Raw genomic sequence first — 25381 nt, 5'->3', positions numbered from 1 at the left:
AAAAAATAGACTAACCTAAATGGCAAAAGAAGTCCAAAAAGCCAATGAGAAAAAGGCCTTAAAAAGGAGAATTAACTAAATGGAAGAGGAGGTCCCAAAGCTCATTGAAGAAAATAATTCCTTAAAAATTAGAATGGAGCAAATGGAAGAGAAATCAAGAAATTGTGAAACAAAACCAAAAGAATGAAAAAAATAGAAGACAGTATGAAATATCTCATTGGAAAAACAACTTACCTGGAAAACAGATTCAGGAGAGAAAATTTAAAAATTGTTTAACTGCCTGAAGGCCATGATCAAAAAAAGAGCCTAGATATCATCATTCAAGGAAAACTTCCTAATATTTTGGAACCAGAGGTGAAAATAGAAATGGAAAGAATCCACTGATTGCCTCCTGAAAAAGATCCCAAAAGGAAAACTCCTAGGAATATTGTAACCAAATCCCAGAGTTCTCAGGTCAAGGAGAAAATATTACAAGCAGCCAGAAAGAAACAATTCAAGTATTATAGAAACACAATTAGGATAATACAATGCAGCTTCTACATTAAGGGATCAGAGGGTCTGGAATATGATATTCCGGAGGTCAGAGGAGCTAGGATTAAAACTAAGAATCACCTACGCAGCAATACTGAGTATAATACTTCAAGGGACAAACTGGATATTCAGTGAAGTAGAAGACTTCCAAACATTCCTGATGAAAAGACCAGAGCTGAATAGAAAATTTGATTTTCAAATACAAGATTTAAGAGAAGTATGAAAAGGTAAACAGGAAAGAGGAATCATAAGGGACTTATTAAAATTGAACTGTTTACCTTCCTACATGGTATGATATGCGTGTGTGTATATGTGTATAAATACACATATATACTCACATACATATATATATATATATACACATATATACACACATAGAGGGCACAGGGTGAGTTGAATATGAAGTGATATCTAAAAAATAAAATTAAGGGGTGAGAGAGAGGAATATGATAGGAAAAGGAGAAAGGGAGAGGTAGAATGGAATAAATTGTCTCACATAAAAGAGGCAAAAAAAAGCTTTTACAGTTGAGGGAGAAAGGGGGAGGTGAGAAGGAATGAGTGAACCTTACTCCCATCAGATTTGTCTGAAGGAGGGAATAACATACACATTCAATTGAGTATGGAAATCTATTTTACTCTGCAGGAAAGTAAGGGGGAAGGGGATAAGAGAGGGGGAGATGATAGAAAAGAGGACAAATAGGGTGAAGGATAATCAGAAACAAACACTTTTGAAGTATGATAAGGTCAAAGGAGAGAATAGAATAAATAGGATAGGATAGGATCTAGGGAAATATAGTTAGTCTTTCACAACATGAAAGTGTTTTGTGTCACTACACATGTATAACCTATATCAAATTGCTTGCCTTCTCAATGAGGGTGGGTGGGGAAGGGAGGAAGGGAGAGGATGTGGAATTCAGAGTTTTAAAAACAAAGGTTAAAAATTGTTTTTATGTGCAACTGGGAAATAAGATATATAGGCAGTGAGGTATAGAAATCTATGTCCTACAGGAAAAATAGAGGGGAAGGGGATAAGACAAGGGGATGGGGTGATAGAAGGGAAGGCAGATTGAGGGAAGGGGTAATCAGAATGTATGCTATCTTGGGGTGGGAGTAGGGAAGAGAAGGGGAGAAAATTTGGGACTCAAAATCTTGTGGAAATGAATGTTGAAAAATAAAAAAAATTTGTAAATTTTTAAATAAAGTTTATTTACTTATATTTTTATCAAGACTACCTTTGATCCTTATGTTCATCTTGAGAAAGTAGGCATATGGGTTGGTAGTTACTTTTATGGTCTTTATATGCTTTTTTGGAGATAGTAATATGTGATATTTTCTGTTCTTGTAGTATTTTATTACCTTTGAGTTGTGTTATAAAATAAACCTTCAGTTCTTTTAAGAGTTGGGTCTCAGACTTGACTTGAGTTCTTGTCCCTGTTCAGAGTGAGACAAAACTGTTGATAATCTTCATCCTCCTGAGTGTTGTTACATGAATAGATCTGAATTGTAAATTAATTGCTTGCCCCTAATAAGTATATTCTTGCTCATTTATAAGTTATATATAATGAGTGTTATGTATTAATAATTATGTGTATTAAAATTTAAACAAAAATATATTAAAAAAGGATGAAAAGATGAAATGATACTTGGTCCTGGAATCAGTAAGGAGCTATTGAGCTTACGATTGAAGTAGGAGAGTGATGCTTTTAGATTGGATTATTTTTGAAGGTATAGGTTGTTGACCTAGATGGCCACTGAAGTCCTATCCAACTCTGAAGTTTTGTCAGGCTGTGATTATCCTTGCCCAGTCAGTGTGTCTCTGTTTGGTAAGGATATTGAGTGTTTTCTGGCTAAGGTAATTTCTAGGTCCTTTTTATTTCCCCATTGTGACAACTACTTTATATCACGTAAGCTTTTGCAGGGGATAATTATACTAAAGGTCAATATTTTTACCTTTTTCCATTTCCAGTTTTCCAATGTAATAATAGCATTTATACAGTGGGTTAAGGATGACCCTGTATATAGTTGCTTTTATTCTCATTTTACCAATAAAGAAACAGACTAAGAGAAGTTAAGTCATTTGCCCTGGGTCACACAGCTAGTAAGTATTTGAAGCAGGATCCACACCTAGTTCTTTTGACTCTTAAGTCCAGCTCTCTTACCCACTGGGCCACTAACGCCATTTCAGTGATCTGTTTCAATAGGGTACTTTGAAGCTATTATTTGTGTGTAGGGCCTTGGTGTTAATTTTAATCTTTAATCCATCTAGTTGATGATTGTACTTGAATCTGGTATGACTCACAAAAATCAGCTTCTCATCTTCTATCTGTGCAAATATAGTTAATATCATTTTTGAGATTATTTACTGCTTGTCATGTCTGTTGCCTTCTGATTTTCTTATATTAATGATATGTAGGCCTAAGGTGTCCAAATAAACTATAAGCCTTAGGTTTTTTTCATTTCCTAAACCTGAGTCATATTTTTCCAACATTCTATCCTTCACTATGTCTAACTTTACTTTGAAGTCAAAGACTTTCACAGTACATATTGATTTGATTTAGAAGATCTTGTCAAGTTCTTAATTTTTCTACTTTATTGTAAAAATATTGGCACCTAAGCTCCATTTATTTTTGTGGTGGCCTTGGTGCTTATGTTTAAGACAAAAGACAAGATGACAAAGTGTCACATGAAATTATGTTTCTTACTGTCTTTGAGCTCAGAATGAAACCAACTATACCAACTCTTTTGTTTCTTCAAAATGAACCTCTGGGACATTCTTCAGTTAACTACAAAATCCTTTTGTTTGCTCATTTCATTTGTCATGAGAATTTCAATGTTGACGATTCTAAAGAATATGATAATTCTTTGGTCATTGAATATAGATTTTGCATTTAGTTCTATTAATGTTTAAGTACTTTTTTGCATTCATTTCTATTAATATTTAATACTTCCTAAAAACTATGATTCTTACTACCCTCTGCCCTTCCACTCTTATTCATAGTGATAGTGAGAAATACTTAATTTTTCCCATTATTTTAAGGTTGTATAAGTGATATTTCTTTTAAAAAAATCACTGTATTTTGCTAATTTTCACCGTTATGGTGCTTAGTTTTCCATATGACTGATTGTTGAGTGTCAAACTCAGCATGAGAAAGGTTTCTAAAGATGGATTTTGGTGAGCCAGTTGTCAAGAAGTAGATATAGGGAAAGCCTTTGCTTACTGATGATTTAGAAACATAAAATACTGGAAAGCATCCATTTACCGTGGATTTATGACATATTTGCCATGCATAGTAACTGGTGGGCACTCAACAACCTTAGTCTATAAAGATTTGTTTTTTTCAGTGATTTTGAAATTTTGAAAGTTGATTTCACTAAGTTAGGCAAATGAGATGTAGATTAATACAGTGGCAACTAAAATGATGGTAGAAACACTATTCATAATAACAAAAGCTTTTAAGATATTGAAGTTTAATAATCATTCATTAAACAATTTATCAGCATTTATTATGTGCCATTTATTATGTGTGTTAGATATTGGTGATACAGAGAAAAAGCAAAGACAATTCCTGTCCTTAAGGAGCCTAATGACTGAAATAACAAATGTATAAATCTCCTCAAGATACATGTAGAATAGACTGAAGGTAGCTGTGGAGAGGAAAGCATTAGCTCATGGTTGGGGTAGGAGTAGGAATCAAGAAAGGCCCCCTTCAGGTGGTGGCACTTGGAGTGAATATTAAACACACTCAATATTTGTTGACTTCTTTTTTGTGTTTTTAACTACAGTTGGTGTACTTCAAGCCTCCTTGGACACTTGCAAATTTATTACAGTGTTTTAAAAAACACTGGTTAGCTGTTTTTGGATTAGTTGTGGAGAAAAGTTTGCTTATGACAATTGAGAACCTATATGAAAGTCTTTGTAAAGGTAGGAATCTTTCGTTTTTTCTACGCTATATTGGTGTTTTCTTAAAATGTTTGATTTTAATTGCAATTCTTTTCCAAGGAATCGACACATGAGTAGATGTTTTATCTTTGGTCCTCAAAATATTTTTCTTGTTTTATACTGTCTTCCTGGGTAATATAATTTGTTCCCATGATTTCAACTGTCACCTTGATGGAGATGGCTTCCAAATATGTATGTACATCTACCCCTGATCTTTCTGCTAAGTTTTAAGTACACATCTCCAATAGCCTGTGAGAAATCTCTACCTAAACTCCTTACGTCTAAAACTGAAGTTAGTATCTTTCCGTCAAGATCTTCTCTTGGTAAGTTTCTTATTTTCATTGTCATTACCATTTACTGCATTATCCATATTTTAGATTTCAGCATTAACTTAAATTTTCTTCACTTTTACTTCCCAGATCTATTTAATTATTAAATCTTGCAACTCCACTGCTGTAATATCTCTCATGTCTCTCCCCTTTCCATTTCCACTGTTAATAATCTAATATAGGCCCTAATTACCATTCACCTGGACTATCTAATTAGCATCCTGCCTGGTCTTCCCATCTCCAGTCTTTGAACTCCATTTCATTCGTCATACTTCTGCCAGATTAATCTTCTAATCTGGACAGATCTGATCACATCAGTCCTCTACTCAGATCTTGAATGATTGCCTGTTTTCTTTTGAGTAAAGGTTATGCTTCTCAGCCTGGTAGCCAGGACCTTATACAATTTGGAAACATCCTACCTTTCTAGCCTTATCTTCCCCCTATGTAACCAATGTTATATCCAAAGTAGATTGTATACTTCCAGTTATGTACATCTTATACTACTTTACCTCTATGCCTTTACTCATGTTGTTTCTGATGCCTAGAACATCTTTCTCCTCACTTAATGCCACCCTCCCCAACCCACACCCCATTTCAGCTTATTAAAATCCTGCCTTTTAAAGCCAGCTCACATACTACTTTATCCATGAAGCCTTCATTTGTTATTCCAAAAAGCGATTATCTTGTTCCAAGTTCTTCCTCTACCATTGACCTTGTATAGAATTTTTTCTTTTACAATTTTCGAATTATAGTTAATCTATGTATGTGTTTTATCACGCGTTTATACTTCATGAAGGCAGAAGATCTTTGTAACCACCTCCCTCAGCCCCTTGCTCCTAGCACCTAACACAAATACTCTCTGTGCACATGATAGACAGCTAATAAATTATATAGGCCAAGATTTGGGAATGCACATTTACCCTGGCCAGATTGAATCCAGCAGATATTTATTAGCCACCTACTATATGCAAGGTAATGTGTTAGGTTTTGGGGCTACAAAAATGAAAATAAAACACTGCCTTTCTTCAAAGGGTTTACGTTCCACTGGAGGTGGGAGTGAAGAACTTAAATGTACCTTGTTAAATGAATAGATATAAATAGAATGTGCAGTTATCCCTTCTACATCACAGGGGGTCCGGGATACGTTACTTTTGTGATTTGGAAAATCCACTTAAAATTTTTTGGCCCTTACTGTGTACAAGAGAAGAAGTCTGAATTTTTCTTTTACTTTTATAGGGTGTTGACAGTATCTTACTGTTAAAATGTGGGTTGTTATACAATACTCTACATATATTATATGTATTTCTGAGTTCCTAAAGTTTTTCTTTGTTGTCTGCTGGTCATGTGCCCTCTGCCGCTTCTGTAAAACTCCCCCCAAATTCCCATTTAATTTCTTATGCCAACCCACAATATATTGAAACCACAACGGGGAAAGCTGTGATCTGGAAGGGATAACTGTATTTACAGGAAGCAGAGAGGATTTAAAAGGTGGTGAAGAGGTTGATTAGAGGTGGTTTCAAAGAGGTGACACCTTGAAGAAGAGATAAAGATTCTGAGAGGCAAAGATGATGAAAGTATGTATTCTAGGCATTGGGGCCTCTGCAGATCTATTCAGGAAAGGATGTGAAATGTTGAGTTTGGGAAGGGGTAACTAGTCATCCAGTTTGCCTGTAATGTTTTGTGGTGTGTTTATATAAGCTTCCAGTGTGTATTCATAGGTTAACATCCACATGCTTTATGCATATTGCAGTTAATTTTGAATGGAATTTTTTTTCCACTGTTTTCTTTTTGATTTTGTTAGTAGTGCACAGAAAGATGATTGTGTTTTTTGTGGATTTTTTTCTTCCTATCCCACTTCTTAAGAGTTTTAGTTGCTTCAGTTAGTTTTATTGCTATTTTGCAATTTTTATTGCTAATTTACCAAAATTTTAGTATGTTAGCTTGTTTTTTTAAAATATATTTATAGTTTTATTGATTTTTACTTAACCCAGTCATTATTCAGGATGTCATTTAACTTCTATCCTTTGTCCCTCCTGAATTGTTTTGTTAGTTTATGTTTTGTGAAGGATGTATTTATTTCTATGTTTTTTTTAATATCTGCTTATACTTTCTTGGTTCATTAGCATATGTTCTGTTTTTGTCAAGGTACTGTGTGATGCTGAATAGTGAGTGTATTCATTAATGGTCTTATTTAGATAATATTCTTATTAATAAGTTTTTTTAACTTCAGTTTCCAACATTCTATTCAGTTCTGTATTTTGTTTTTTCTTTGTTAGATTTATGTAGCTTTCCAAGAGGAACAGTAACTTTTCCTCCAACAATATCCCTTTTGACATTTTCAATTTTCATTACTGCTTTGTCTGAAATCATAATGCTGCTCCTGCTTGTTTTGGAATCACTGTGTTTATGTGTGTGTGTGTACACACGTGTGCGCACATGCATGCATGTGTGAAAACACATATATAGTAAATTTTATCTCTTGATTCAGTGGCTTCATTTTTAAATGTGTTTATTGCTTGCAGCAAAGTATTTCTTATTCATTCTCACTTGTTCTTTCATTTTATCTGTTCACATTTGAGGTTATAATTGTTAAATTTGTGGGGTTTTTTGCCCCACTAATTACATTTATTTTAATACCATTTGACATATGTCAAGATTGGATCCCAATAATTAGGTTGCCTATACTAGTTTGATTCTAGTCTACTCCCCAAAGTTCTCCTCCTATACCCATTTTCCCTCCCTTTATGTGTAGTTCAAGTTATTTCATTTTGTTTCACTTTTATAGTAAATTTAATTTGCATGACAAATATTCATCTGTAGACATCATGATACTTTCCAACTCAAATTAAAGTTATTTTAGGGTGTATTACATGATAAATGACAGTCTTGTAAATGAAATGAAGTAGTTTAAGAACTAAAATGTAAGTACTGCCTATGCAACTTTTAAGGGATTTTTACAAAATTGAGCATGAAAAGTTAATGCTTTTATCACTCACAGTAGTATAAGGGAAGTAGAAATCAAAGGTTAGGACAATGATTAGTAAATAAAGACATCACTAAAAGAAGTTAAACTCTAAGTAATTGAAAAATTAATAATGTTCCTAGAGAAATTGAGGGTAGAATGTTGTTTACAGTGTTAGATATTGTTGTTCTATCTGTTGTTTTTTTTTGCTTAGCTATTTGTATTTGTTGAAATATTTGTTGGGATGGGAAGTGATTATGGTGGAAAAAAGTGAGTGCTGAAGAGAGAAGTAAAAATGACTATGATGTTAAAGAAATAAGTAAAAGTAACAAAATCCTGAAGGAGTTAAAAAAAAAAAACAACACCTTACTTTTGCAAAGGAAACTTATTTTTGCATTTAGTGTTGATTTTAATTTATTACCTTGATGATAATCTGATCACTTGTGGGGTATGATATATATCATTTTTTCAGGAAGCCAACAAACTTTTATCGTCTTCTATGTGTCAGGTGTAGTACTAAGTGCAGGGAGTGGAAAGAAAGGTCAAAACAGTCCTTACCTTGTTCCTTTCTCTATCCTCTATCCCCTCATTTTAATGGGGGAGGCAATATGTTAATAATTATGTGCATACAAGACAAGTGCGGGGTAGATGGAAGGTAATGTGAGAGGAGAAGGCACTAGGAAGGCAGGGTAGGTAGTTCAAACACTCTCCTACCAAAGGTAGAATTTGAGCCGAGTTGTGAAGACAGGAAAACTTGAGAGATGGATGTGAGTGGACAGAGCATTCTAGGCATGAGAGATAGCCAGTACAAAATCACAGATGTAGAAACTGGGGTATTGTTTGAGGAACAGTAAGTAAGCTAGTATAATTGGATCAAAGAATGTGTGGAAAAGAGAAGGGGACTTGAAAGATAGGAAGGGCCCAGGTTATGAAGAGCTTTAAATCCTGAACAAAGGAGGGAGACTGGATTGAAAGCTATTGAAACAGTGCAGGTGAGAGATGATGAGAGCCCAAACTAAGGTGATAACTTTGAGAGGACAGAGAAAGGGGGCATATACAGAAGATATTGTGAAGGTAGAAGTGACAGGATTCAGCAGCAGATTGAGTATGAGTGGTGAGAGAGAGGAATTGAGGGTGATATCTGGTAATTGGCCTGGGTGGTGGTTCCTTGAAATAGTAACAGGAAAGTTCAAAGAAGGGCAGAGTTTTGGGGAAAAGATAATTAGTTTTGTTTTGAAAGTGTTGAATTTCAGCTCCATTTGGGATATTCTGTTGACGTTGTCCCAAAGGGAGGTGGTGATATATGACTAAAGCTTGAGAGAGAGAGAGAGAGAAACTATGGATCTCTATGTTGATCTTTGTAGAGAAGATTGAACCCATGGGAGGTGAGCAGATCACCAAGTGAGAGAGTATAGAGCTAACGAGAAGGGGTCCACTATAAAGCTTAGGTGGAGACACTTAGAAGGATATTTTTTTCTCAGAAATTTGCCTGAGTGAGTGGAGAGATAGAGAATGATAACTTGCATGGATGGTAGGATCTTTATTTTCAGGATGAACCAATTATATCAGTATATACATTGTTAAAACTCATACCTCTAAAGCAACTAACTTGGTTGATTTCTTGCTCGCTTATTTATTTTTTGACACTAGCTGGACAAAGTTGGAATCTAGTACAGATTTGGTATTAGTGTATCTCTTTTAAAAAATAATTACCAGTAATTAGTTTTCTGAGTATCTCTGTATCATAGATTTATAATATGTATGATTTCTGATAACAGTTTTCTTTTTAAAAATTTCTTGACATCAGCTAAGACAGTGGACTTGGCAACAACTAAATTTCTGCTTCAAGATTCCAAACATTTGTTACATGCTTTTAGTACAAGGTCAAACTATGATGGGATTCTGCCTCAGGCCTTTGCCCAGGTGAATCAACTACTTCAAACACTCTCAGAGGTAAGATGCTTTTGGAATACTTTTTAAAACACTGGTGCCAATAAATGCTTAATACCTATCTAAGTGCTATGGTTGATAAATAATAAACTAAATATTTTTTTTATTCTAACTTGTTCTGTATCCCTAAAGATAGTCAGGAAATATTAGGTGAATTAAAGAGCAAATAGGCAAGCTTTTATGTATTATACAGTATTCCTTTCAGGGAAGAAGGGTTTGTTAAGAATATGCTTTAATTCATTTTCAGCAAGAAGACAGCTCTGATTGTTTATCATTTTATTGTTTCTTGTATGTAAGAAGCCTACTATCAATGTAATTCTCAAATTAGAATTTAAACCCCTGCTGTTCTGATCCCAAATCCAAAAAACTAAGAAATTTGATTCATTTAAAATATATTTAAGCTAGAGGTAACTCAGTGTATCACAACTGTGAAGTGAGATACAGCAAATGCAAAGTGACATTGCCTTCCTTCTAAAGTTTTTTTTTCTCTCATAAGCCCCAACTTAACTAGTTTTTGATTTTTATGACTCATTATAATCTATTATTTATCTTCTGAGCTAAAGGAGGAAGTGATGGTCATAAACCTTGTCATAGTTGGCGAAGCAGGAAATTAACCAGAATAACATTTTTATATTCTTGGAGGAGATGTGGTATATTCTGTAATGATTTAGAAAACAGTCTTTTGTTTTGCTTTGTTACTAATTTTAATTGGGCTCTGAGTTCATCATACTGCTGGTGTGAAATATATTTTTGGAAAATAAGACTTCTGTAGCCTCTTGTAGTGAAGAGCAGAACCCAGACTGTAAGAGGTTATTGTTTGATTTTTTTGTGGATTGTTTTAGAATACTTCATTCCCATTCACATCAGTGTCATGGCAGCCATTACAAGTAGAAATAAGAATAGGGACTAGACCTGTGATTTCATAAGCATAAGGAACTCCTGAATGAAGAATATTTTTGTATCAGTAGCAGGTGGATACTTTCTTTTCAGTTTATAGGCTTCAGGTGTTACCTAGAACACTGAGAAATTAAGTGACTTGCCCAGCATTACACAGTCAATATGTGTTCAAAGCTAAACTTGAATTCATGTCTTTATGGATCCAAGACCTTCTCTCTAACCAGTACAATGTGCTGCCTTTTGGTTATTAGCATATCCTTAATGAGTCATTGAAATAATTAAACAAATGTACTGCTTTCTATATGCTAGGCACTAGGGATACAGAGATAAAAAGAAGGTAGTCCCTGTCCTTAAGGGTTATAAATATAACTATTGACTAATTTTTTTTGTACTTGATGAAAAGATAGATAAAATCTACAAAGAATTTGATTATCATATACTATAGTACTTAGTGATACAATGGTGTGAGAATGAGAGAGGATGGAAAAAAATATGTTGTAAGATATGAATCAAAGATACATAATGAGACCAAAACTTGTAGACTTCAGAGAATCCTCATGCCTATACTTTATGAATACTTCCTCCAGGAAAAGAATTGGAAATCATTGAATATGGTTAGCACTGAGTAACATTGCAAAAAATGAAATTGGCAGTAAGTAGGACAGGAATAGCTCATTGTTTGACATCAGACTATCAGCTTTTTAGAGTACAATTCAATATTTTGTACAAAGCAAAAAGAAAGAATAAAAATGTGGAAAAGATATGTTGTACAATTAAAACAACTTCAATTTAAGCTAGCTAAATGAGGTTGTGGATGGTTAAAGTATGTGGACAGAAGAAATGATAGATACTAGTTATAATCATTCTATACAACAGAAGTTCAGCAAATGTAAATTATTTGCAATGAGACCAAAAGAAACTAAAAAATGTGTCATCAGTAAACGTTCAATGTACTTTCTAAGCACCAAGCTTTAGAATCCAAGGACAATACTAGTTCCGGTATAAAATTGTCCATAAAATCTTAGGTGGAAGGGTGTTGGAAGATTATGAATAAAATTACCTTATACAACATTAAATACATCTTTACCTAAACAGTAAACTAAAAGATGTAGAGACTACTAGCTCTTGCCTTGGTTTTGTTCTTTGACTCTTCAAAAAACCTTTGACAATCACTGCCTTAAAGACTCTCTTCCATCCAAGTGTCTTTAGTACAAAGTACATTAAAATTATGTAGGAAGCCTTGAAATATAGAATGGTGGAGGTAATCTCATAAAGTAGCTGTATACTTGCTCAAGGTATTCATTTCTGTCATGGAGGATATTTAGCCTTAAGTCCAAATTGTGGGTCCTCTAGGTCCTACTGTTTGTAGATTACATTTTATTTATTGCATCAACCCTGGAATATTGTAGAGCCTTCTGAATGGGATCCCTTGCCATTCAAAAAAGTTTGACCTTATCATCCATATATCAACCAGATGATAAATACTTATTGTACCGGTTATAAAGTACAGTCAGATAATAAACTTTTAGCACTCAACTGTTATACCTTGGGTTGACACTGAAAATGGATAATAGTTGGTGCCTGTAATTAAACAGGAGAAGGAGAAAGGAATGGTTTGCTTTTGGGAAATTGCAAAGTTCATTTACTGGCCTTAAATGCCTCCCAGAAACAAAGGCCAGTCTGGTTAATACCAGTATATTGTTGGTGGTATTACATACCTATGAGTCATGGGACACTATCATAGTCTCCAAAAAAATAGAGATTGAGTGAGACCCTTATTGCAGGTCAAGAGGCTTACTAAAAAAGTAAGGCATTATGAAGAACTGAAGTGAAGAATGTCATTAAAGAAATATGTGGCCAGAAAAGATCGGCTAATCATGTGGTGAGAACAGATGACTGCTGAAGAGTCTGTGTATCCACAGAATGTTGAGAAAAAACAAATATGACTCCCAGCTCATTGGAAGGCTCCCCCTGTGGTGAATTTATTGGGGAATATTGTTGAGTCACACAAATTGCGCAGGCATGGATGAGTCACTATCTGCATCTCTTTCAATAATGTCCACATCAGTGAAGGCACAGATCTGTTTGAATGAGACATGACACAGCCTTTTGAAAATAATATTGATTAGTTTAACAAGGTCTGTAGTGAGACACTTAAAAATCTTGTGCTGTGAAAATACAGTGAATCTGTAGTTACATTGTAATGGAAAGGGGTACGTGTGTTGCCTAACAAACCTCATCAGATACCTATTTCACAATACTTAATTATCTGCCGTTTGGTTAAGCATTTATTGTTAGATTTTGAATTTTTTCTTGCTGCAGAGGCTGAGAGACTTGTAAAGGTGAATGGCAAAAAAAAAAAAAATTGCTAGATACTATTGACATTGTTTCTCTCATTACTTGGTATTGATCTGCTTGACTGAAATAGCTTACACTTTTGTGAATTGGAACTAGATTATTGTCACCTTATTTTCATTTTTAGAAACTTAATTTGTCATCTGGATTCTGCCCAACAACACTGTATTTTTTTTGCCTCTGGTGCTTTAAGTACTTTAGTATAAGTGGTTTTGTTGGAATGATGTTAGGTTTGTCTCACATCCAGCTCCAAAAATATAGGACAAAGGTTCAGTCTCTTCTTAAGCCAATAGTGCAGACTTGCTTCAACTGAAAGAAAATCAGAGATGGAATGATATGGCAGTACTTTGCATTTAAGTATATTCAGGTAGATAGCATTTGAGGTAGGTTCATCTGTGCAAAAATCAGGAAAGATAGATATTCATGAAGTTTAGTTACAGCAACTGAAAAAACAAAAAAAACGCCGAGTTTAGAATCTGAGAGACTCTAAACTGTTTTGTTCTTCATGAAACTGTGAAAAGGAGCTGACAGAAAAGCCCGCAGACCATGGATTCGGTTGAACCATATGGTTTCAAGATCCCTTGTACATGAAATCAAGAGAGCAGGTAATGCTCAAAGTGGATCTTACAGGTTTTTAATAATGATCTGTTCTTATCAAATATCAGCCATATTTGAGAGGAAGTAGCTCAAGAGGAAGTCAGGAAGAAAAATTGGACCTGACCAAATACAGGTGGAGAAAATCAGTGATACCACAGTATGGTACTACATACAGTGCAGGAGTTCAGACTACAGCTTTGAAGTCACAAAGATACTTTCAAAATCTTTTGACAAGAAAAGATCCCCTTCTACCCACCTTCAAGGGAAGAACTGACGTTTATTTTACTAGAACAAAAGTGACTGAGAAAACATCAGCCGCTAACTTATATGTTGACGTTCTTATCTCTGTGAAATCTTTAAGAATGGTCTTTACATGTATGTGAGAAGAGAGAGAATGAATAATGGACAAATTCAGTGATTTTTATATGTGTATGTATATAATACAAAATATATACACATATGCATATACAAATGTACATATACATACATTATACATGTAGAGTTGTGTAAATATATGCAATATGTTTATAATACCCATTTGCACATATAGGTATATATACTTCATGTTTGTATGTGTGTGCACACATGACACTGAAGGTGAGATTCAATAGGTAGCTCTGAGAATTGAGTAGTAGTAGAGTATGAAACTGAGTGGGATTTTGGAAATTATGCAGTGCTTTCAGTAATCTCAAAACTTCTTCCTAAAAACTGCTTTAACACTACTATTTTCACATGATGCTGTGGATGATGTTTAGAAATCATGTAACAACATGATCTTGAAAGAATCAAAATCATATGTAGTTTAAAGGCACGAAAAACATAAGTGTGTGTAGATTTTGGCAATTGACAGTGTCGTTTCACACGTGAAGGATAGCATAAAAGATGTTAGGGACTTGTGTTACGAAAAAGTCAGTCACGTCGCATTACAGACAAAAACATAGACATTCTGCAGAAAGTGTTCTAGTGAGTTGGATAGAAGATTTATAGAAAGACATGAACAAGATACCATTACCGGATGAAATAACAAGGAGAGATTGTGAACTTTAATGACAAAAGAGTCTCTATACCAGTGAGATCAGAGAGCTATCTAAGTGCAGTCTAGGTGAATGAGTTGGAGGCCTGCATTTTATAGCCATTGGCTTACTCTGTGACTGTAAGTTTTTTTTCCCTTGAGGGTATTGTTGTATTGTCAGCCCTTAGCACAGTGCTTTGTATGTAATAAGCACTTAATAAATGTGTTTTTTCATTCATTCATTGTTTCTGAAGAGAAAAGACCAAAAAATGACTGGTGTCATTTAGTCCAAGTTTTTAGTTTAGGAATAGGGCTAGAAAAGAGGCAGTGAAAACACAGAATTATACCCTGTTAGCCCTTTGGTTATTTTTTTTTTTAAGTATTAGGTTTTCCTATCTTGCCTTAGGCTTGAAGGACAGGAAAACAACCCCTTCTCCCTTCCGAGGGCCCCACTGTTCACATGAGCTAGGGAGCTTTGACTTGCTCCATTTCTCACTAGGACAGATCAGAGAAGATTTTCCCTCCTTAGGCAGCTTGTTGGCTTTTCAGGGCAGACCCTATTGATGCTATACTTAGTGCAAGCGCTAAGCCCACTGCAGCTCAGAACTTACGAGTTCAAGAGGTCTTTAGCCTCAGCATCCTCCAGTAGCAGAAATTACTGACGTGCTACCACTTCAGGCAGGAGGTTAGAAGTGTAATATCAAGATAAGAAAATGATGTCATTCTTGAGATAAGATTTAACCTTTTCATTGTTTCACTGTTCCTAAAATTGGGAATGATACCTACCTCAAATGCTATATATATATATCTATATAGATCTATATATGTATATCTATATCTATATCTATCTGTCTGTCTTTCTGTCTATCTATCTATCTATCTATCTATCTATCTATCTATCTATCTATCTATCTATCTATCTAATGTCCTCTGAAAACTACAGTTCTTCAAATAGTAGTTTGAGTTTCCCATTCATTATTTACTCTAAAAATGTGCAAAAAGGAGGACTTTTTTGTTAGGGAAAAATAGAAAGGTCTAAGAGTGATATGTGGAGGTAAAAAGAGACCACAATTTTCTTAGTACATATAATCTGAGTGGTTTTTTTCTTCCTCTGTGTTTTCTCCTATTATTTCCATATTCTTTGTTCCCCTAGCCTTACAAGACTGTGCAGTGACATTTTTTTGTTTATATATGACAGCATTTAAAATTTCTTTTCAGTCACTAGACTTTAACCTGCCAGTTTCAATTCTTGGATTTAATTTCTGTCCTGAGGATATGAAAGTATAATTACCAATCTTTGCTATTTTGTGGTTATATATAAGTTTAGAATCTGAATGCAAAGGAAAAGGCCATGTCTTTTTTTTCTAGGTTAATAGGGAAATCAGTAGATTAACTTTAAAAATTGCTTATCTTTATTGTTACTTCATTAAACAAATAAGTAATCATATGTAATTAAATGGAAAATAATTAGGAAAAGGGAGTATTCATTCTAATGTTGGTACTTGCCTGTGAATATTCTGTGTATAATTAAGTACATAGCATTTCACAGAAAACTGTAACCTGAATAGGCACAAGTAGTTGGCATTCCATTTTGGACATTTGCTAGTGTCAAAACCAGCTGCATCTTATGCAATTCTTGTTTCCCCAGGTCAATTCTAAACATAAACCAAATTCTCCAGAATCAATTGGGTCTTTCTCAAAGAACACAGCATGTAAAAACCAGGAGGAGAATGCACTGCTCCAGCCCAGTAATCAGGAGAATCCCACAGTGTTGGGCACTCAGCTACCCCAACCCAACAGACATCAAGAAATCTGGTCTGTCCTGGAGAATGTTTGGACCACATTATATCTGAACAGGTATGAAAATTAGCAAAGATAATTTGAGCTCTAGCATCAGTAGTTGTTTTTTATAGCTCTTTTCTTTCTCTCTGTTTCTGTCTCTTTCTCTGTCTTTTTTTCCTCATCAGACATTAAGTTTCTACCATGTATGAAATTAGATGCTGCGAGTGAAGCAAAAATTTTTTAAAAGTCTAGCTATTCTTTTCAGAGAGCTTACATTCTTTATGCAGATGATGTTCAGATTTATTTGCCCATCCCTAACATCTCTCCTGACCTCCAGTCTAATTTTGCCAACTGCCTGTTAGACATCTTGAACTTCATTTCTCCTAGACCATGTTAAGCTCAGCCTATCTAAAACTAAACTCATTATCTTTTCCCCCAAATCCTTCCCCTTTCCTAACTTGTCCATCATCTTCCCAGTGACTGCAGCTCACAAGGTGCAGTCATCAGCTCTTCCCTTTTGTGCCCTATATTGTTAGTTGCCAAGTCCTGTTGTTTCTCTCTTTGTAATATATGTCTCAAAATTTATCTTCTTTCTTATGACACTGCGTGACCATCCTAGTGCAGACTCTCATAATCTTATGTCAGATGTGACCCATTTTTGATGAAACTAGTCTTGTTCTTGGTAGTAACTGTTTCCTTGGGCTTATAATCTCTGTTGGTCTTAATTTACTCATATATAAAATGAAGGTATTGGACTAGATGAGGTCTTAGATCCCTTTCAGAAACTCTAAAATCCATAATTCTTAAAGTATCCCTTTTATAAGAGTTTCTAGAATGTTGTCAGGAATCTTTTTCAGGTTGACTGGTGTTTAGACAGAGAGTCTGCCTGCATCCTGATTTGAAAATTGGGATATTTCATTACTCATAGAGTTGGGCACCTCTCCTGTGCTCCAAGAGTTTTCAAAGATCACAGTAGTTACTCAGATATTCTGCAGTATCCTAATATGTCGTTTAAGTGTGCTCAGTGTCTAAAACTCTTTGAGAGGCATCTAGGTAATCCATTGCTATTTCTTTATATTGATTTTTAATTCTCTGTTATTTTTGCTCTGCCCTTCCTAAGTCTGAAGATCATTTATTTATTTTTATTTTTATTTATAATCTGCATCTCCAACTGTCCCTACCCCAAACTGAACCAAAAGATAAAGAAAAAGAAAAAAGGAAAGAAAAAAGGAAGGATACAAAGAGAAGGAAAGACTTCATGTTAAATGTACATTGTTCAGCAGCACAAATCCACACCTTGGTCATGCCAGAAAATGTAAGCCTATTCCTGCATTTTAAGTTCATCACCTTTCCGGCAGGAGGCAAATGTCTCGTTTCAGCTTTAGTCTTTTGGCCTTGAATTGTATTGTATCTCTGCATTGATCAGAGTTCTGAAGCCTTTCAAAGTTATTTTTCTCTGTGATATTGTTGTTATTGTATAAATTATTCTTCTAGTCCTACTCCTTTCTTTCTTTCTACACCAGTTCATGAAGATCTTCCTTGATTCCTTTGAAACTACTTCATCCTTTCTTATGGCAGTGATTTTTCATTACACTTGTGTGCCATCATTTATTTAGCCATTCCCTAGTTGAAGGATGCACCTTTATTTTCCATTTTTCGGTTACTATTAAAAAAGTGACTCTAAGTATCTTTGCATATGTAAGTCTTTTTCTTCTTGTTTTGATTTCTTTGTGAATGTAAGCCTAGTAGTTTAACTGGGTCACAGGGTATGTGTTGGCACAGTTTGACAACTTCCTGAGTATAGTTCCAAACTGCTTTTCAGAATGGACTGGATCAATTCAAAGTTTCATGAACAGTGCACTAATGTACTTCTTTTCCCACAACCTCTCCAACAGTTTTTCATTTTCTTCTATTATTTTTGCCAGTCTGATGGGTATGAGGTATAATCATACCTCAGAGTTCCTTTAATTTACATTTCTCTGGCTACTAGAGATTTAGAGAATGTTTTCATGTTTGTCAGTAACTTGGATTTCTTTATTTTAAAAATTGCTTATTCATATGCGTTCACTATTTCTTTATTAGAGAATGGTTCTTATTCTTATAAATTTGAACCAGTTCCTTACGTATGTTAAATATGAGACTTTTATCATAGAAACTTGCTGCAGAGAAAAGATTTTTTTCCATTTCTTTCGCTTTTAATTTTAGCCACATCAGATTTGTTTTTGCATTAACTTTTAAAATTTTATATAATCAGCATTTTCCATTTTATCTTGTATGGTTTTCCATGAACTTTCAGATCCATGGATCTGAAAGATAATTTCTTACTTCCTCTTTTAATTTGTTTTTGATGTGACCTCTCATACCTGGGTATGTATTGATTTGGAGCTTATCGTACATTGTGGTATGAGTGGTTGATCTATGCTTAATTTAAGTCAGAGTACTGTCTAGTTTTCCTAAGTTTTTATTAAATAATGAGTCCTTTTCCTCAGTAACTGAAGCTTTTTTATTTATCAAACACTGTGATATTGATTTACTTTTGTGTGTTGTGTATCCAATCTTTTCCTCTGATCTGCCACAGTGGTTTTCAGCCAGCACCAAATTGTTTTAATGATTACTGCTTTGTAGTGTAGTTTGAGAGATAGTCTTTCCTTCTTTACGGTTTTTTTTCATAATTACCATTGAGATTCTTGAACTTTTATTCTTCCACATGAATTTTGTTTTTTTCTAGCTTTATAAAATATTCTCTTAGAAGCATGATTTTTACAGTACTGGATAAGTACATTAATTTAAGTATATTTTCATTTTCATTATGGTATGTTAACAATTAATTTTCTTTCAATTACTTAGGTCTATCTTTATTTCTATAAAACGTGTTTTATAGTTGGATTCATGTAGTTCCTGGGTAGATCTAGATAAACACACTTCATTCCCTATAGCTATTAAAAGCTTTCGAAATTTGATTCACAACAATAAGAAAGTCCTTAGAACCCATTTCAAAGTTCAGTTCATATTAAACTTTAGCATTATTGACATTCTTATTGGATTATGTATTCTGTATTCTCTCTCTGTTATCTGCTCTCCCTTTCACATTTTCTACATTTCATTACAAGTTGGATAATCGAGTGCTCTGGGTATCTCTATTAGTCAATTTAATCATCAATCTCTTTTCTTTCTCATCAGAAAATTTGTTTTTTGTATAGTAATTTTATTCTTTAAACGCTCTTCTCCATCTTGATGATACTTTTGCTGTAGAATTTTAGGCAGCAAGACTCTGCCTACCTCTTCCTTGAAACCTCTCCTCCCGAGGTTTAAGGAATTTCCTTGTCTTTTACAAACTCTCAATGACATGGGCGCTTTACTGTTTTTGTATCTTTTGAAGAACAAAATTATAATAAAGACACTTAAGCAGTTTATTAGCAGTCTGCCTCTACTTCCTCTTCACCTATTCACTTCTCAGTTTCTTGCAGTCTGGCTTCTAACCCCACCATTCTAATGAAACCAAGCTTACCAATAATCTCTTAGCTGCTGAATCTAATTTTTCTTAGTCCTTATTTCCCTTGACCTCTTTCTTGGTCTTAATCAGATCTCCTCCTAAATAATCTTTTTTTTTTCCTTCTGACACTTTTCTCTTTTGATTCTTCTATTTTTCTGGTAAGTCCTTTTCAGTTTTTGTTGTTGTTTTGCTTTGTTTTATTTTTGTTGCTTCATTGTCTCCTGCTTCCTTTAGGTTACTTTCCCTTAAAGTTCTGGCTTAGCCCTGGGTCCTATGATCATTTTAGTCTTAGGGATCTCTTAAGCTTCATTAGGTTCAGTTCTCAACTTTATGTAAATGATTCTCAAAATCACTCTCTCTTTTGAACTCACTCCTCCATTGGGAAGTGCCTTTCAGTCCTATTTCTCTGTGTGTACCGTTGACATCTCATCACGTACAAAACAGATCTCATCCTTTTTCTCTTTAAGTCTACTTTTCAGTGAGCTATTTATTTTATTTCTGTCTAGGGCACTATTATCCTTCCAGTTATCCAAGTTAATAACCTTGGAGTCATTGTGTATTATTCCCTCTTTTCCCTTCCCATGTTCATTCAGTTGCCAAGTCTTGTCAGTTATGTTCCTACAACTTCTTTCTTCTGGCTCATTGTAATATTCTAATTGGCACCAGACTTATCAGATAACTTACTTAAATGAGATAATATGTGTAAAGAAAGCTCTTTGTGAACCTTAAAGTGCTATATTAATGTCATCTGCTACTACTATTACTTTTGATTGCCTCATTTCTTATTAATGACTTAAAGGCAAGCTTATCAAATTTACAGATGGTGCAAAACTAAGGAAAGGATAGCTAATATAGTAGATGACAGAGTTGGGACCCAAAGATATCTTAACACATTAGAGCATCAGGCTGAATCTAATAAGATAAAATTCAATAAAAAGTAGAGGTAAATTCTCACTTTTAAAGCAACTTTGCAAGTATAGATTGGGGTTGGAAGAAGGCATGGGTAGACAGCAATCTGTATGGAAAAGATCTGGGGATTGTATTGAACTGCAAGTTCAACATGAATCAGATGTGTGATGTGATTGCCAGTCTTAGGCATTTAATCATAGTATGTAAAAGTGATAATCCTTCTGCACATTTTTGAGGTCAGACTTCATCTGCAGTGTTGAGTTTGGTTCTGGGCACCACAGTTCAAGGATGTTAACAAACTGCAGAGAGTTCAGAAAAGGACAACCAAGATAGTGAGGAGACCTTAAGTCCATGTCATATGAAAATTGATTAAAGAAAGTTCTCATATTTATCCTGGAAAAGATAAGACAGAAGGAGGACATAATATATTCAAATATCGAAAAGGCTGTCATGTGGAAGAGGAGGGGTTAGATTTCTCTGTTTGGCCACAGCGGGCAGAATCTGCAGTAGGGAATTGAAAGTTTGCAAAGAGGCAAATTTAGGCTTTATATTAGGAAGAACCTGCTAACAATTAGAATTGTCCAAAAGTGGAATGGACTTCCTGATGAAGTGGTGGGTTCCATTATTGTGGGGATATTCATGAAGTTTTAATTTTTTTTATATTTTGACAACTATTTCAATATAGTCAATTTCCTTGGTAATACAATTTTACTTTATGCATTTAGAATCATTATTCTGGGAAGAGGTCCGTAAGCTTTACCAGAATGCCAGAGTCCAGAGCACAACAAAGTTAAGAACTCTTGCTCTATTAGGTGTTTGTAGGCAGAGACTGGATGACCTGTTGTGTATAGTGCAGGAGGGATTCCTCATAGAAATGAGTTAGACTAGATGGGGCCTCTGGATTCTTTCTACCTCTCAGATTCTTTCTTGCTTCATCTGCCTTAGGGTCTCTGTGGAAATTAAATAGAATTTGTACAGTATTACCTTGGCTTTGAATGACTTTTCATCTACTCCTCCTGCATGGCAGTCAGCCCTAAGTTTTATTACACTATGCTTCATTTCCATTTCAGATAGTAGTGTGTGAGATAGAAGAATAAACCTTAAGGTTTTGTTTTTTTTTTACATATACAGCAAACATACAGTACATGAAAATGTAATAAATGTACATACATGTGTAACATGGATCTTTCCTTTTGTCTCTTATCTTATTAGCACGGATGTTTTCCAAAGTTTGGATTCCAACAATACATTGAGCACTCCAAAGATTGCATCATTTGAAGAGGCCTTTGTCTATCTTCAGAAATTGATGGCAGCTGTGAAAGGTGTTCTTGCTGGAATTCAGAGGTAATTAAGTCCTAAGTTCCTTTTAACTTTGAGCTATCATGTGTTCAGTGATTGCCACATTTTGGAATTGATATTTGTGTAAATGGGTTTTTTTTTAAAACTTTGATATGTGTAATTAGTGTAGAATAACTAATTGAAAAGTAATGATATATCCTCTGATTGAACTGGTGGATATTCATTTTGAGTGTGACATAGATAACATCTGTGAACTAACTGGGGTATACAAACATAAAGTAAAACACTGTCCTGTCCTCAAGGAATTTGGGGTGAGGGAAATGGGATATGGCAGAGGTATGTACAAAACAACTATTATACAAGATGGAATGAGGTGGGTGTAAAGGTAGATATGGATGTAATGCTGTAGTGGTATTCAAATTAAATAGGACAGAGCGAAGAAATTAAATAGGACAGAGTGAAGTAATTAAATGTACTGACTTATAAATTAACCTTACAACATTTTGTGTCTTTGAAAAAGCTTTAATATACGTCATTGCTGCATTCACTTGTTTCACATAATATGGCATTAGGTTCACAAGATTTTGACATATATTCCTTAATTCTTCATTGTGAAATCATATTTTTATCACATTGGATATTAAGTGTATCTGAGAAATATTCTGTTTTTCCAAATCTCATGCTGATTATAATCCACAGATTTTTCAACAGGATTTAAATCCAACACCATTGAAAACCTGTAGACTGTAATGAAATTTAAATAAGGCAGCAGCAACATGGGATAGTAAATAGTTAGCTTCTGAGCCAGAAAGCTATAGGTTCAAGTCTTGCTTCTGACATTTATTGTTCTGTGTGGTCCTGTGCCAGTTATTTAACCTCTCAATGTCCCTAAGAAACTCACTAAGACTAAAAGCTGTAGAGAAGGTGTCAACCTGCATTGGTAAGAGGGTATTTCCTCATCCAGGAATTTCTTGTGTTAATGAAATCACAGGTCCAGTCCCTCCTACTCATCCTCTTTGTTCCTGAAATCAGGTTAGTTCCCAGGCCTTTGAAGCATATTTATCATTATCTCTTGTATATATTTTTTAACCTTTTGTGATCTGTGACATGGTACAAGGTCAAGTTGCAATATTCTGTGTCTAGAAACTTTGGAATTTCTGTAATTCCAAAACAATTTCCTTTCTTAACCTACCAATATATTTATCAGAGTTCATTATTCCTTCAATACCAACAAACTCCTAGGCTAACTCATAGTAAAAAAAAAAATCCCCAGAGCATTTTTGAGTGGATCTTTTACAGTCTTTTTTACAGATCTTTTAAAAATACATCTCATGAATGAAAAAATTAGTTTCATTAATAGGGTCCTTTCCAGTCCAAAATCTATTTTATTTGATTTTGATGTTCTTAGTTTAACTTATTCTCTAATTTGTCATAGTTTAATTTATTCTCTAAGAATTTACCTTTTAGTATTATCAGTTTTCCCAGATTTCCTCAGATCTCTTGGAATTGTTGGCTTTTTTCTAGATAATCATGTACGTCCCCATCGTTATATTCTACTTGCCCTAAAACCATAGGAGAACACCCCCAGAACATTGATCCTTGCCTGTTATCTGTTATCTCTTACTCTATTTATGGCATTAATATGAATTTATTAAATTAATTTTTTAAATAACACTCACAACACTTAATAATCAGTTTTCATTGTTGGGTATGTGATTCTTCTTGCTATTTGGCTGATTTAGAAGTTTACAGGAGTCCCACAGAATAACAAAGTTTTGTAAGCACTATTGTAGTCCTTATAATGTGGGCCCCAAGGCACTATTTAAATATTGTGTTAAAAGAATAGAAAATGTAGCCTGGTAAAATATCTTTGTAGCTTACTACACTAGTAGAAATACTAGTGTATTTCTTCTGTGGCTATAAAGGGAGCCCATATTCTTTTTCATAATGTGTAACAATTCTCTGAGCTGAAATCTATGTCCCAGTTACTACCTGAGAAGAATAATTTTCCCTTATTCTTTAAAAGATAAGGAAACATTGAGTTTAGGACCTCATATCAGTTTCTGAAATGTGAGTTTCTAACCCAATCAACATCCTCTTTTTTTTAATCACAGGGATAGCTTGTATGAAATTGATAGCTAATTGTTTTCCAAAATTACCTGTTCGGGGGTAATTACTTACTTCCCCCATTTTTTTAGAAAACAACTGGCAACTGTAGTGCCAACACAATATTCACAGCGCCTATGGTGGCTGTGAATATGCTGGTGTAATTCTGAATCGCAAAATATAACACTCTCCACATGGAAGACAGAACCAAAACATTTATTCAAATACAATAAAGCTGAATCCAAATACCAGAAAACCAAATCCATCATAGAAACAAAGAAATCTGTACACAACAGGAATGCAGGGGGCACTACACACTACCAGCCCCAAGTCTTCCCTCTGTTAGGCTTCCCACAAATCAGCTCCCTTAAACAAAATCACAAACAAGTTCTCCCTCTCCGGCTAGTTGCTGTCCCAGCTGCCTGCTTTCTCTGTCCTTCCCAGCTCTGACTCGAATAACCAGTTTCTCAGCTCTGCTCCAGCTCTTTGTCTTCCTGCTCCACCCCTTCTTATTACACCATTGAGCAAGTTCTTCTCACCACCCATTTCATGTGACTTAGGCTTCCATGTGACTTAAAGAAGTCACATAGGCCTATTAATGGACAGGAAAGATCTTCCCATTCCATTAAAAATACATTAATTCCATTAAAAATACATTAACAATACAGCAGTCTGACTTCTTGAGTGAAAAATTGTCAGAAACTTATATAATGCATGGATCGTTATGAATCCAGCAGTAATGATTAGGTTTCCAGTGTGAATTCCAGAAATAATAGGGTCTTTATAATTTTGCGATAGTATCTCCTAAACATAAGAATTGACTTTTACTTAGATATAGAAAGTCTCACTTATTTAGAAGCCATACTTGTTAGTACCCCCACTAAAGTAAACCTAAGTATCTTAGTTACTGGGGAAGAATACATTATTTAACAAAAACTACTGGTAGCAGCAGTCTGGTTAGGTTTAGACCAGCATTTCATACTACATACCAAGATGCTGCTGCTGCTAGTAATTACATTTATATGGTGCTTACTATGTGCCAACTGCTGTTCCAAATACTTTACAAATATCTTATTTGGTCCTCATAACAACCCTGGGAATTAGGTACTATTATTATCTCTATTTTACAGTTGAGAAAACTGAGGAAGATGGGTTGCTATGGATCCTATGTTTAATAAGTTTCTGAAGCCAGATTTGAACTCAGGAATTTGAACTAAGG

General features: G+C 34.5%; 1 protein-coding gene across 7 annotated transcripts in view; it reads left to right on the top strand.

Annotated features, from left to right (window-relative positions):
• Window positions 1-25381, top strand: part of SWT1 (SWT1 RNA endoribonuclease homolog) — a 152790-nt gene that overhangs the window by 52647 nt on the left and 74762 nt on the right. For all 7 annotated transcript variants that reach the window (XM_072648385.1, XM_072648382.1, XM_072648383.1 and 4 more), the window contains exons 13-16: window positions 4315-4453; window positions 9570-9715; window positions 16222-16430; window positions 21970-22101. In XM_072648385.1, the coding sequence (XP_072504486.1) occupies window positions 4315-4453; window positions 9570-9715; window positions 16222-16430; window positions 21970-22101 (626 nt within the window). The remainder of the gene's footprint in view (window positions 1-4314; window positions 4454-9569; window positions 9716-16221; window positions 16431-21969; window positions 22102-25381) is intronic.

This window comes from Notamacropus eugenii, chromosome 2, assembly GCF_028372415.1.
Source record: "Notamacropus eugenii isolate mMacEug1 chromosome 2, mMacEug1.pri_v2, whole genome shotgun sequence".
NCBI lineage: Eukaryota > Metazoa > Chordata > Mammalia > Diprotodontia > Macropodidae > Notamacropus > Notamacropus eugenii.
Note: the sequence above shows the minus strand (reverse complement) of the source record. Positions and strands in the feature narration are given on the sequence as shown.